General features: G+C 55.4%; 1 protein-coding gene across 1 annotated transcript in view; it reads right to left on the bottom strand.

Annotated features, from left to right (window-relative positions):
• Positions 1 to 9,096: 9,096 nt before the first annotated feature.
• mapk15 (mitogen-activated protein kinase 15) overlaps positions 9,097 to 13,716 on the bottom strand; it is a gene marked incomplete at its 5' end in the record, with an annotated part of 79,906 nt that continues 75,286 nt past the window's right edge. Inside the window, one exon of the mRNA XM_070870227.1 lies at positions 9,097 to 9,309. Within this exon, the coding sequence (XP_070726328.1) occupies positions 9,124 to 9,309 (186 nt within the window). The remainder of the gene's footprint in view (positions 9,310 to 13,716) is intronic.

Below are 13,716 nucleotides of genomic sequence, written 5' to 3'. Positions count from 1 at the left end.
TAGAGAGAGAGGGGGGTCGAGAGAGAGGGGGGTCGAGAGAGAGGGGTTAGAGAGAGGGGGGTAGAGAGAGGGGGGTAGAGAGAGGGGGGGTTAGAGAGAGGGGAGTAGAGAGAGTGGGGGAGTAGAGAAGGGGGGGTAGAGAGAGGGGGGGGGTAAAGTGAGGGGGTAGAAAGAGGTGGGGGGAAGAGAGGGGGAGGGGAAGAGAGGGGGGGATAGCACAGGGGGGGAAAGAGAGAGAGAGAGAGGTGGTGGGGGAAGAGAGAGAGAGAAAGGGGGGGAGAGAGAGAGAGATTGAGGGAGAGGGGAAAAGAGAGCGAAAGATAGAAAATAGGTGCGGGAGTAGGCCATTCGGCCCTTCGAGCCTGCACCAACATTCAATAAGATCATGGCTGATCATTCCCTCAGTACCCCTTTCCTGCTTTCTCTCCATACCCCTTGATCCCTTTAGCCGTAAGGGCCACATCCAACTCCCTTTTCAATATATCTAACAAATTGGCCTCAACAACTTTCTGTGGTAGAGAATTCCACAGGTTCACAATTCTCTGAGTGAAGAAGTTTCTCCTCATCTCAGTCCTAAATGGCTTACCCCTTATCCTGCGACTGTGACCCATGGTTCTGGACTTCCCCAACATCAGGAACATTTTTCCTGCATCTAACCTGTTCTATCCCGTCAGAATTTTCGATGCTTCTATAAGATCCCCTCTCATTCATCTAAATTTCAGTGAATATAAGCTGAGTCGATCCAGTCTTTCTTCATATGTCAGTCCTGCCATCCTGGGAATCAGTCTGGTGAACCTTCGCTGCACTCCCTCAATAGCAAGAATGTCCTTCCTCAGATTAGGAAACCAAAACTGCACACAGTACTCAAGGTGAGGTCTCACCAAGGCCTTGTACAACTGCAGCTAGGCCTCTCTGATCCTATACTCAAATCCTCTCGCTATGAAGGCCAACATGCCATTTGCCTTCTTCACCGCCTGCTGTACCTGCATGCCCACTTTCAATGATTGATGTACCATGACACCCAGGTCTCGTTGCACCTCTCCTTTTACGAATCTGTCACCATTCAGATATTCTGCCTTCCTGCTTTTGCCACCAAAGTGGATAACCTCACATTTATCCACATTATACTGCATCTGCCATGAATTTGCCCACTCACCTAACCTGTCCAAATCACCCTGCAGCCTCTTAGCATCCCCCTCACAGCTCACACCGCCACCCAGCTTAGTGTCATCTGCAAACTTGGAATTATTACATTCAATTTCTTCGTCTAAATCATTTATATTGTAAATAGCTGGGGTCCCAGCACTGAGCCCTGCGGCACTCCACTAGTCACTGCCTGCCATTCTGAAAAGGACCCGTTTATCCCAACTCTTTGCTTCCTGTCTGCCAACCAGTTCTCTATCCACGTCAGTACATTACCCGCAATACCATGTGCTTTGATTTTGCACACCAATCTCTTGTGTGGGACCTTGTCAAAAGCCTTTTGAAAGTCCAAATACACCACATCCACTGGTTCTCCCTTGTCCACTCTACTAGTTACATCCTCAAAAAATTCTCGAAGATTTGTCAAGCATGATTTCCCTTTCATAAATCCATACTGATTTGGACCGATCCTGTCACTGCTTTCCAAATGCGCTGCTATTACGTCTTTAATAATTGATTCTAACATTTTCCCCACGACTGATGTCAGGCTAACCGGTCTATAATTACCCGTTTTCTCTCTCCTTACTTTTTGAAAAAGTGGTGTTACATTTGCTACCCTCCAGTCCATAGGAACTGATCCAGCGCCCATGGAATGTTGGAAAATGATCACCAATGCATCCACTATTTCTAGGGCCACTTTCTTAAGTACTCTGGGATGCAGACTATCAGGCCCCGGGGATTTATCGGCCTTCAGTCCCTTCAATTTCCCCAACACAACGTCCTGACTAATAAGGATTTCCCTCAGTTCCTCCTTCTCGCTAGACCCTCGGTCTCCTAGTATTTTCGGGAGGTTATTCGTGTCTTCCTTAGTGAAGACAGATCCAAAGCATTTGTTCAATTGGTCTCCCATTTCTTTGTTCCCCATTATAAATTCACCTGAATCTGACTGCAAGGGACCTACGTTTGTCTTCACTAATCTTTTTCTCTTCACATATCTATAGAAACTTTTGCAGTACGAGAAGCTTCCTCTCATACTCTATTTTCCCCCTACTAAGAGGGCTAGAGAAAGTGGGGGTGGGGGCTAGAAAAAGTGTGTGGGGGGTAGAGAAAGTGGGGGGGGGAGCAAGTGGGGGGGGAGGGCTATAGAGAGGGGGGGACAGAGAAGGGGAGGGAGAGAGGGGGGGACAGAGAGAGAGAGAGAGGAGGGGGAGGGGCAGTACTGAGGGAGTGCCGCACTGTCGGAGGGGCAGTACTGAGGGAGCGCCACATTGTCGGAGGGAGTGCCTATTTACAATATACATTAACGATTTAGATGAAGGAATTTAGTGTAATATCTCCAAGTTTGCAGGTGACACTAAACTGGGTGGTGGTGTGAGTTGTGAGGAGGATGCTCAGAGGCTGCAGGGTGACTTGGACAGGTTAGGTGAGTGGGCAAATACATGGCAGATGCAGTATAATGTGGATAAATGTGAGGGTATCCACTTTGGTGGCAAAAACACGAAGGCAGAATATTATCTGAATGGTGACAGATTAGGAAAAGGGGAGGTGCAACGAGACCTGGGTGTCATGGTACATCAGTCATTGAAGGTTGTCATGTAAGTACAGCAGGCAGTAAAGAAAGCAAATGGCATGCTGGCCTTCATAGCTAGGGGATTTGAGTATAGGAGCAGGGAGGTCTTACTGCAGTTGTACAGGGCCTTGGTGAGGCCACACCTGGAATATTGTGTTCAGTTTTGGTCTCATAATCTGAGGAAGGACATTCTTGCTATTGACGGAGTGCAGCGAAGGTTCACCAGACTGATTCCCGGGATGGCTGAACTGACATATGAAGAAAGACTGCATTGACTTGGCTTATATTCACTGGAATTCACAGGTTAGATGCAGGAAGAATGTTCCCGATGTCTAGAACCAGGGGTCACAGTCTAAGGATAAGGGGTAAGCCATTTAGGACCGAGATGAGGTGAACCTGTGGAATTCTCTACCACAGAAAGTTGTTGAGGCCAGTTCGTTAGATATATTTAAAAGGGAGTTACATTCTGTCTGCATTCTAGCAACAGACTCATAGAATGGTCACAGCACGGATAAAGGCCATTGGGCCCGTCAAGGCCAGGCCAACACTCAGCCCGTCCCACTCCCCCGCCCTTTCCCCGTAACCCTGCTATTGTTTTTCCCTTCACTTATCCAACTCTCTTGTGAAGGATAAAATTGAGTCTGTCTCCACCAGCCTTTCAGGCCGTGCATTCCAGATCCCACACTCGCTGTGTAAAAAGGTTTTTCCTTACATGGCCTTTGGTTCTTTTGCCAATCACCTTAAATCTGAGTCCTCTGGCTCTTGACTCTTCCACCAATGTGAACAGTTTCTCTCTATCTAGCCGGTCCAGAACTTGGTGTCATATTTCACCCTGAAGTGAGTTTCCGGCCACATATCCGCATCATAACTAAGACCACCTATTTCCACCTCCGTAACAGCGTCCATCTCCGCCCTTGCCTCAGCTCGCCCTCTGCCTTTGTTACCTCCAGACTTGACTATTCCAATGCATTCCTGGCTGGCCTCCCACATTCTACCCGATGTAAACCCGGCAGCAAGTCCCGCTCACTCATCACCCCCTGCGCTCGCTGACCTACATTGGCTTCCGGTTCAGCAATACCTCCATTTGAAAATTCTCATCCTTGTTTTCAAATCCCTCCATGGCCCTCGTCTCTCCCTATCTCTGTAACCCCCTCCAGCCCCACAATCCCCCGAGATGTCTGCACTCCTCTAACTCTGCCCTCCTGACCATCCCTGATTATAATCGCTCCACCATCGGTGGCCGTGCCTTCTGTTGCCTGGGCCCCAAGCTCTGGAACTCCCTCCCTAAACCTCCCCGCCTCTCTTTGCTCCTTAAAACCTGCCTCTTTGACCAAGCTTTTGAGCACCTGCGCTAATTTTTACTTATGCAGCTCGGTGTCAAAAGGGTGGTGGAGGCAGAAACCCTCAGAGCATTTAAAAAGTACTTGCATATGCAGTATAATTGCCGTAACCTACAAGGCTACGGGCCAAGTGCTGGAAAGTGGGATTACGCTGGATAGCTGTCGGCCACATGTTCACAAAGGGCCGATGGCCTCCTTCCGTGCTGTAAATGTCTATGATTCTGTGTATTTGCAACCCAACATCTGTCATACGCCCCCTTTTATCTTCATCTTACTCACTATCTGTTTCGTCATCCAGGGAGCCCTGACTTTATTTGCCCCACCTTTGCCCCAGTGGGAATGTCCCTGGACTATTTCCTCTTTAAAGGCAGCCCATTGTTCCAGTACAGTTGTGCCTGCCGATCTTTGATTCCAGCTTACCCAGATCTGCTCTCATCCCACTGAAATTGGCCTTCCCCCCAGTTAAACATCTAGAAATCATCGCGTAAATTTGTCGTCTTTTAATAAATATCTAGAAAAGCACACATCAGCCGTGCCTTGTCCTGGCACATCCTGTAGAACTCCATTATAGACAAGGGATTGGTCCGCACTAATCAAACTTTCCACAAACACCACAGTTTTACAGGGAATAAGGGAATCTCCAATAGGAAACGCAGAATGATAGTCTGGGAAAGGGGAGTGGGAATGGACCAGCTAAAGCTGAGCACAGGCAATGGACGACCAAGGTGACAATCTTCAACTCTGGGAGCCAGGAGACTTCCAGTAACAGCACGTGTCCCGGTGCCCAGCTCCACACCATCGCCAATATGCAGCAGGGTACCCTGGGATAGAGGAATCGCCCGGGTGTTGCACCCCCTGGGTGTTGCACCCCCAGCTGCCACCCCAAGGGTACTGTAGGGCAGCCCCAGGACAGCGGGATAGTGAGTGTCAGACAGCAGCACTCTGTGTCGGGGCTGTATCTGAGTCTGCCGTTTACAATTCGGGGAGATAAGGGGGGGCCGACTGGGCAGGGCCTGCATCATCTGGGGAAAGTTTACAGTCTCCGCACAATTGTTGCATAGAATTAATGGTTCACCTCAAAAAATAAATGTTCACACATCAGATGTTTCCCGAGTGTCAGAGATCAAACTGTACAGCCCCAGAGAGTGGACGGTGTTTGCTAGAAGTCCCGCATATCACCCAGACAATTCCTGCACAGTCCCTGTACCCCCGGCTCCGTGTCCCCGGCTCTGTGTGTCCCCTGTACCCCCGGCTCTGTGTGTCCCCCCCTGTACCCCCGGCTCTGTGTGTCTCCTGTACCCCCGGCTCTGTGTCCCCCCCTGTACCCCCGGCTCTGTGTGTGTGTGTCCCCCTGTACCCCCGGCTCTGTGTCCCCCCCTGTACCCCCGGCTCTGTGTGTGTGTCTCCCCCTGTACCCCCGGCTCTGTGTGTGTGTCCCCCCCTGTACCCCCGGCTCTGTGTGCCCCCCCCCCTGTACCCCCGGCTCTGTGTGTGTGTGTCCCCCTGTACCCCCGGCTCTGTGTGCCCCCCCCCTGTTCCCCCGGCTCTGTGTGTGTGTCCCCCCCTGTACCCCCGGCTCTGTGTGTGTGTCCCCCCCTGTACCCCCGGCTCTGTGTGTCTCCTGTACCCCCGGCTCTGTGTCCCCCCCTGTACCCCCGGCTCTGTGTGTGTGTCCCCCCCTGTACCCCCGGCTCTGTGTCCCCCCCTGTACCCCCGGCTCTGTGTGTGTGTCTCCCCCTGTACCCCCGGCTCTGTGTGTGTGTCCCCCCCTGTACCCCCGGCTCTGTGTGCCCCCCCCCTGTACCCCCGGCTCTGTGTGTGTGTCCCCCCCTGTACCCCCGGCTCTGTGTGCCCCCCCCCCTGTACCCCCGGCTCTGTGTGTGTGTCCCCCCCTGTACCCCCGGCTCTGTGTGTGTGTCCCCCCCTGTACCCCCGGCTCTGTGTGTCCCCCCCCCCACTGTACCCCTGGCTCTGTGTCTCCCCCTGTACCCCCGGCTCTGTGTGTGTGTCCCCCCCTGTACTCCCAGCTCTGTGTGCCCCCCCCTGTACCCCCGGCTCTGTGTGTCCCCTGTACCCCCGGCTCTGTGTGTTCCCCCCCCGTACCCCCGGCTCTGTGTGTCCCCTGTACCCCCGGCTCTGTGTGTTCCGCCCCCCTGTACCCCCGGCTCTGTGTGTCCCCTGTACCCCCGGCTCTGTGACCCCCTGGCTCTGTGTCCCCTGTACCCCTGGCTCTGTGTACCCCCGGCTCTGTGACCCCCTGGCTCTGTGTCCCCTGTACCCCTGGCTCTGTGTACCCCCGGCTCTGTGTCCCCCCTGTACACCCGGCTCTGTGTGACCCCCTGGCTCTGTGTCCCCTGTACCCCTGGCTCTGTGTCCCCCTCCCCCCCTGTACCCCCGGCTCTGTGTGTCCCCTGTACCCCCGGCTCTGTGTCCCCTGGCTCTGTGTCCCCTGTACCCCTGGCTCTGTGTACCCCCGGCTCTGTGTCCCCCCTGGCTCTGTGTCCCCTGTACCCCTGGCTCTGTGTCCCCTGTACCCCCGGCTCTGTGTCCCCCCTGTACCCCCGGCTCTGTGTCCCCCCTGTACCGTGTGTCCCCTGTACCCCGGCTCTGTGTGTCCCCTGTACCCCCGGCTCTGTGTGTCCCCTGTACCCCTGGCTCTGTGTCCCCCCTGGCTCGGTGTCCCCTGTACCCCTGGCTCTGTGCCCCCCCTGTACCCGTGTCTCTGTGTCCCCTCTGTACCCCTGGCTCTGTGTCCCCTGTACCCCCAGCGCTGTGTCCCCCCCGGCTCTGTGTCCCCCCCCTGTACCCCCGGCTCTGTGTGCCCCCCCTGTACCCCCGGCTCTGTGTGTCCCCTGTACCCCCAGCTCTGTGTCCCCCCCTGTACCCCCGGCTCTGTGTGCCCCCCCCTGTACCCCCGGCTCTGTGTCCCCCCCCCCTGTACCCCCGGCTCTGTGTGTCCCCCCTGTACCCCCGGCTCTGTGTGTCCCCCCTGTACCCCCGGCTCTGTGTGTGTGTGTGTCCCCTGTACCCCCGGCTCTGTGTGTCCCCCCCTGTACTCCCGGCTCTGTATGTGTGTGTCCCCCCTGTACCCCCGGCTCTGTGTGTGTGTCCCCTGTACCCCGGCTCTGTGTGTGTGTCCCCTGTACCCCCGGCTCTGTGTCCCCCCCCTGTACCCCCGGCTGTGTGCCCCCCCCCCCTGTACCCCCGGCTGTGTGTGCCCCCCCCCCTGTACCCCCGGCTGTGTGTGTGTCCCCTGTACCCCCGGCTCTGTGTGTCCCCTGTACCCCCAGCTCTGTGTGTCCCCTCCTGTACCCCCGGCTCTGTGTGTCCCCTGTACACCTGGCTCTGTGTCCCCTGTACCCCTGGCTCTGTGTCCCCTGTACCCCTGGCTCTGTGTGTCCCCTGTACCTCTGGCTCTGTGTACCCCCGGCTCTGTGTCCCCCCTGTACCCCCAGCTCTGTGTCCCCCCTGTACTCCTGCCTCTGTGTGTCCCCTGTACCCCTGGCTCTGTGTCCCCCCTGGCTCAGTGTCCCCTGTACCCCTGGCTCTGTGTCCCCCCTGTACCCCTGGCTCTGTGTCCCCTGTACCCCCAGCTCTGTTTCCCCCCTGGCTCTGTGTGTTCCCCTGTACCCCCGGCTCTGTGTGTTCCCCTGTACCCCCGGCTCTGTGTCCCCTGTAGCCCCGGCTCTGTGTGTCCCATGTACCCCCGGCTCTGTGTGTCCCCTGTACCCCCAGCTCTGTGTCCCCCCTGTACCCCCGGCTCTGTGTCCCCCCTGTACACCCGGCTCTGTGTCCCCCATACCCCTGGCTCTGTGTCCCCCGTACCCCCGGCTCTGTGTCCACCCTGTACACCCGGCTCTGTGTCCCCCATACCCCTGGCTCTGTGTCCCCCGTACCCCCGGCTCTGTGTCCCCCTGTACCCCCGGCTCTGTCCCCCCCCCCTGTACCCCTGGCTCTGTGTCCCCCGTACCCCCGGCTCTGTGTCCCCCCTGTACACCCGGCTCTGTTTCCCCCCCCCTGTACCCCCGGCTATGTGTCCCCCCCTGTACCCCCGGCTCTGTGTCCCCCCTGTACCCCCGGCTCTGTGTCCCCCCTGTACCCCCGGCTCTGTGTCCCCCTGTACCCCCGGCTCTGTGTGTCCCATGTACCCCCGGCTCTGTGTGTCCCCCTGTACCCCCGGCTCTGTCACCCCCCCATACCCCTGGCTCTGTGTCCCCCTGTACCCCCGGCTCTGTCCCCCCCATACCCCTGGCTCTGTGTCCCCCTGTACCCCTGGCTCTGTCCCCCTGTACCCCCGGCTCTGTGTGTCCCCCTGTACCCCCGGCTCTGTCCCCCCCCATACCCCTGGCTCTGTGTACCCCTGTACCCCCGGCTCTGTCCTCCTGTACCCCCGGCTCTGTGTGTCCCCCTGTACCCCCGGCTCTGTCCCCCCCCATACCCCTGGCTCTGTGTCCCCCCCCCTCCTGTACCCCCGGCTCTGTGTCCCCCATACCCCTGGCTCTGTGTCCCCCTGGCTCTGTGTCCCCCTGTACCCCCGGCTCTGTGTCCCCCATACACCTGGCTCTGTGTCCCCCTGTACCCCTGGCTCTGTGTCCCCCATACCCCTGGCTCTGTGTCCCCCTGTACCCCTGGCTCTGTGTCCCCCTGTACCCCTGGCTCTGTGTCCCCCTGTACCCCTGGCTCTGTGTGTCCCCCTGTACCCCTGGCTCTGTGTCCCCCCTGTACCCCTGGCTCTGTGTCCCCCTGTACCCCTGGCTCTGTGTCCCCCTGTACCCCTGGCTCTGTATGTCCCCCTGTACCCCTGGCTCTGTGTCCCCCTGTACCCCTGGCTCTGTGTGTCCCCCTGTACCCCTGGCTCTGTGTCCCCCTGTACCCCCGGCTCTGTGTCCCCCATACCCCTGGCTCTGTCCCCCCCCATACCCCTGGCTCTGTCCTCCTGTACCCCCTGGCTCTGTGTCCCCCTGTACCCCTGGCTCTGTCCTCCTGTACCCCCGGCTCTATGTCCCCCTGTACCCCCGGCTCTGTCCCCCCCCATACCCCTGGCTCTGTGTACCCCTGTACCCGGTGTGTTTAAGGCTTGTTTTGGATGTGCAGGTTACGCAGGTTTTCGAGGCCGGTCTGACTGATGACTCCGTAGCTTTGGGAATAGCTCCCCCAGGCAGCTTTCGGGTTCCCTGCTCCTTCCACGTTCGACATTGTCCGGAACATCTTCCTGAAGGGACGGCTCTCTCGCGTTTGCGACTGGGGCCTGGGGTTCTGCAAAATAGGAAAACAAGTGAAAGTTGCTGAGGACAGGCGTCCTCCCAGAAAATCCCACAATACAGCCCAGCCGAGGCCTCTGAGCCCCAGCAGTGAGAGGGGACCACGGCACATTGATCAGTTCAAACCCACACAGCAGCCGGACAATTTCAATTCTGGAGATGGGGGGGTTACCTTATGATGATAGATTGAGTAGACTGGGTCTTTACTCGTTGGAGTTCAGAAGGATGAGGGGTGATCTTATAGAAACATTTAAAATAATGAAAGGGATAGACAAGATAGAGGCGGAGAGGTTGTTTCCACTGGTCGGGGAGACTAGAACTAGGGGGCACAGCCTCAAAATACGGGGGAGCCAATTTAAAACCGAGTTGAGAAGGAATTTCTTCTCCCAGAGGGTTGTGAATCTGTGGAATTCTCTGCCCAAGGAAGCAGTTGAGGCTAGCTCTGTGAATGTATTCAAGTCACAGATAGATAGATTTTTAACCAATAAGGGAATTAAGGGTTACGGGGAGCGGGCGGGTAAGTGGAGCTGAGTCCACGGCCAGATCAGCCATGATCTTGTTGAATGGTGGAGCAGGCTCGAGGGGCGAGATGGCCTACTCCTGTTCCTAATTCTGATGTTCTTATGTTCTTATGTAATTCAATAAAACGCTGCGAGAGACCATCAGCGGCAGGTCGGGGCCATAACCGGAGCGGTGAGTGCCGGCCGTGGGCAGCGTGACGGTGTACCGCGGCTGGGTACGCCGCGAGCTGGTGCAGGAGGGCGACGGCAGTGAAGAGTGACATCACCACGGTCCAGGTCGGTGATTGGAGCGTGGGCAGGTACAGCAGGAGCGGCGAGGTCGGGGCGAGGGAGCAGCGAGAGATTGTAGAGGGATGTGATTGGGGCCCAGGAGAGGCGAGGGCCCAGGGGCAGCACGGGCCCAGCCCACACTGCGATATGTGTGAGCACACTGGGTCCGTGCAGCAGAGCAGGTCTCCAGTGGTCCTGGTTAACTCTTGTCACTGGACCAAGACCTGGCTCTGTCAAGCCCGTGTGGTGGCTGGTGTGCAACGGTCACCCCACGGTAAAACAATCCACCCACAGGCATCTTCCACCCTTCAGGATGCAGTTCGGGATCCGGAATATTCGGTCCTTCACTGAAACATCCGTGAGCGAATTCCTTTATGGCGTGGAAGCAAGTCAGTCCTCGCTTCGAGGGACTGCCTATGATGATGATCAGTAATAATAATCATAAAACTACCGATTGTCATATAACGCCATCGGGTTCAGTCATGTCCTTTCGGGAAAGAAACCTGCCGCCCTTACCCTACAGGTGACTCCAGGCCCACAGCAACGGAGTTGCCTCTTAACTGTCCACTGAAATAGCCCAGCGAGACACAAGGCAGCGGCTCACCATCACCTTCTCAGGGCAATTATGGATGGCCATTAAATGCCAGCCTTGCCAGCGATGCCCACATCCCGTGAATAAGTCTAGAATCCACAGTCGGTAATGTTCATGCCCCATGTTTGCAGTGTGCTAATCCCAAGTACCTACCATTCCCATATCACGAGACACAAGACACTGAGCACCTCGAGTCTCGTCGCCGAGAGCATGCAGAAACCAAGCGCAGGCAGCGGAAGGAGCGTGCGGCAAACCTGTCCCACCCACCCCTTCCCTCAACCACTGTCTGTCCCACCTGTGACAGGGACTGTGATTCCCGTTTTGGACTGTTCAGTCACCTAAGGACTGACCTCAGGAGTGGAAGCCAGTCTTCCTCACTTCGAGAGACTGCCTATGGTATCCCGTTATTCTGCTGGCCTTCAACCAGTGATCGAACTCCGATGGTGCATTTCAACCCTCTGGGGGAAAAGTGCGACTTGACCGAAAGCTTTTGCATTTGATCATACATATACATAGAAATACACGATAGCTCTTGGTCGGCCGGTGCAGATACAATGGGCCGAATTGGCCTCCTTCCGTGCTGTAAATTTCTATGAGACACAGGTTAAACCACGGAACCAGGCCATTCAGCCCAGCCTGCTGGTGTTAGTGTTCACCTTCCACAAGAGCAAAAGCTCTATTCACATTTACCAATCCTGTTCCCACCTTTAACCCCGTCGCCCCCTCTCCAATCCAATCATCAATGTTCCTGCCTCAGTCTCTAACCGGAGAAGTGAATCCCACAGCCTCACCGCTGTGTGTAAGGCAGCTTCTCCCGCTCCCAGTTCCAAATCTCCTCCATTTAATCTGGCATCTCTGGCCCCTCGTTCTAAATCTCTCAACCACACAGTCTGTGTCCATTGACCCGGTCTCATCCTTTCAACACTTGCTCACCTATCATATCGCCCTGCAATCTGTGCTGCTCGAAGGGACAAAGAGCCAGTTTGTCAAGTCCCTGATGGTTCTTGCATTTGCTCAGAGCAGCAGGGTCCCAGTACAGCCGTACTGTTCCCTCAGTAAAGCCTCACTATCCTTCCCAGAGTGTGGAGCTCAATACTGCACCCAGTCTCTCACTGAGCGATTAACCAGGTTCATCACTGGCATTTGCAATTACATTCTCTACCTCGTGATAAAGCCGAGAATTCCGTTGTCGTGCCTCGTCACTGAGGGGCTTTATCCGGGTCTGCACACCCCAGGGGCCCCTAATCCGTGTGTGTCGTCCCCCCACCCCCGAGGGGCTCTATCTGTGAATCCCCACCACCATCACCCCCTCAAGAGGGGCTCTATCTCTCTCTTCCCCCCGAGGAGCTCTGTCCGTGTTCCCCTCCCACCCCACTCCCAAGGGGCGGTATGCGGGTCTCCTCCTCCCGGGGGAAACGGGGATCAATGTGCTGGGACCCTGTGCTCCCCAATCCTGCTGCCCTTGCCCATGTCGAACTGACTCTCACTCACAGCATCAACACTGCATCACCTCACACCGACAGTCAATTACTCAGAGACCTTTAGCCCATTCCTCGTTGATCAATATCCCAGTCACAGCTCCCTTTGGTCTCTCTCCCATCGTGTCATTCTCTACTCACTCCCTTCTATGCCAACCCCGGGGGTCTCCACAACCCACTGCCACCGATTGCCTCGCCCGAAATGCCTCGGGGTTTGCAGAAACACGGCACTGAACAAGGATTCCACGCTCGGCAGGGGGGGGGCGGAGGGAGATATAACAGAGACTTGTAATAAAGGAACGGTTTTAACCTTCATATTGACTGGGCAAAGCAAATTGGCCAGGGTCGCCTTGAGGAAAAGTTCCTAGAGTGTATCCGGGATAGTTTCCTTGAACAGTACATAGAAACATAGAAAATAGGTGCAGGAGTAGGCCATTCGGCCCTTCGAGCCTGCACCACCATTCAATAAGATCATGGCTGATCATTCACCTCAGTACCCCTTTCCTGCTTTCTCTCCATACCCCTTGATCCCTTTAGTCGTAAGGGCCATATCTAAATCACTCTTAAATATATCCAATGAACTGGCTTCAACAACTCTCTGCGGCAGGGAATTCCACAAGTTAACAACTCTCTGAGTGAAGAAGTTTCTCCTCATCTCAGTCCTAAATGGCCTCCCCCTTATCCTTAGACTGTGACCCCTGGTTCTGGACTTCCCCAACATCGGGAACATTCTTCCTGCATCTAACCTGTCCAACCCCGTCAGAATTTTATATTTTTCTACGAGATGCCCTCTCATTCTTCTAAATTCCAGTGAATATAAGCATAGTCGATCCACTCCTTCTTCATATGTAATTCATGCCATCCCGGGAATCAGTCTGGTGAACCTTCGCTGCACTCCCTCAATAGTGAGAAAGTCCTTCCTCAGATTAGAAGACCAAAACTGAACACAATATTCACGGTGTGGTCTCACCAAGGCCCTGTACAACTGCAGTAAGACCTCCCTGCTCCTATACTCAAATCCCCTCGCTATGAACGCTAACATGCCATTTGCCTTTTTTACTGCCTGCTGTACCTGCATGCCAACTTTCAATGACTGATGTACCATGACACCCAGGTCTCGTTGCACCTCCACTTTTCCTAATCTGTCACCATTCAGATAATATTCTGCCTTCCTGCTTTTGACACCAAAGTGGATAACCTCACATTTATCTACATTATACTGCATCTGCCATGCATTTGCCCACTCACCTAACCTGTCCAAGTCACCCTGCAGCCTCTTAGCATCCCCATCACAGCTCACACCGCCACCCAGCTTAGTGTCATCTGCAAACTTGGAGATATTATATTCAATTCCTTCATCTAAATCATTAATGTATATTGTAAACAGCTGGTATCCCAGCACTGAACCCTGCGGCACTCCACTAGTCACTGCCTGCCATTCTGAAAAGGACCCGTTTATTCCGACTCTCTGCTTCCTGTCTGCCAACCAGTTCTCTATCCATGTCAATACATTAACCCCAATACCATGTACTTTAATTTTG

The sequence above is a fragment of the Pristiophorus japonicus genome, unplaced genomic scaffold, assembly GCF_044704955.1.
Source record: "Pristiophorus japonicus isolate sPriJap1 unplaced genomic scaffold, sPriJap1.hap1 HAP1_SCAFFOLD_1206, whole genome shotgun sequence".
In the NCBI taxonomy this organism is placed as follows: domain Eukaryota; kingdom Metazoa; phylum Chordata; class Chondrichthyes; family Pristiophoridae; genus Pristiophorus; species Pristiophorus japonicus.
This window is presented reverse-complemented; position numbering and strand designations above follow the sequence as displayed.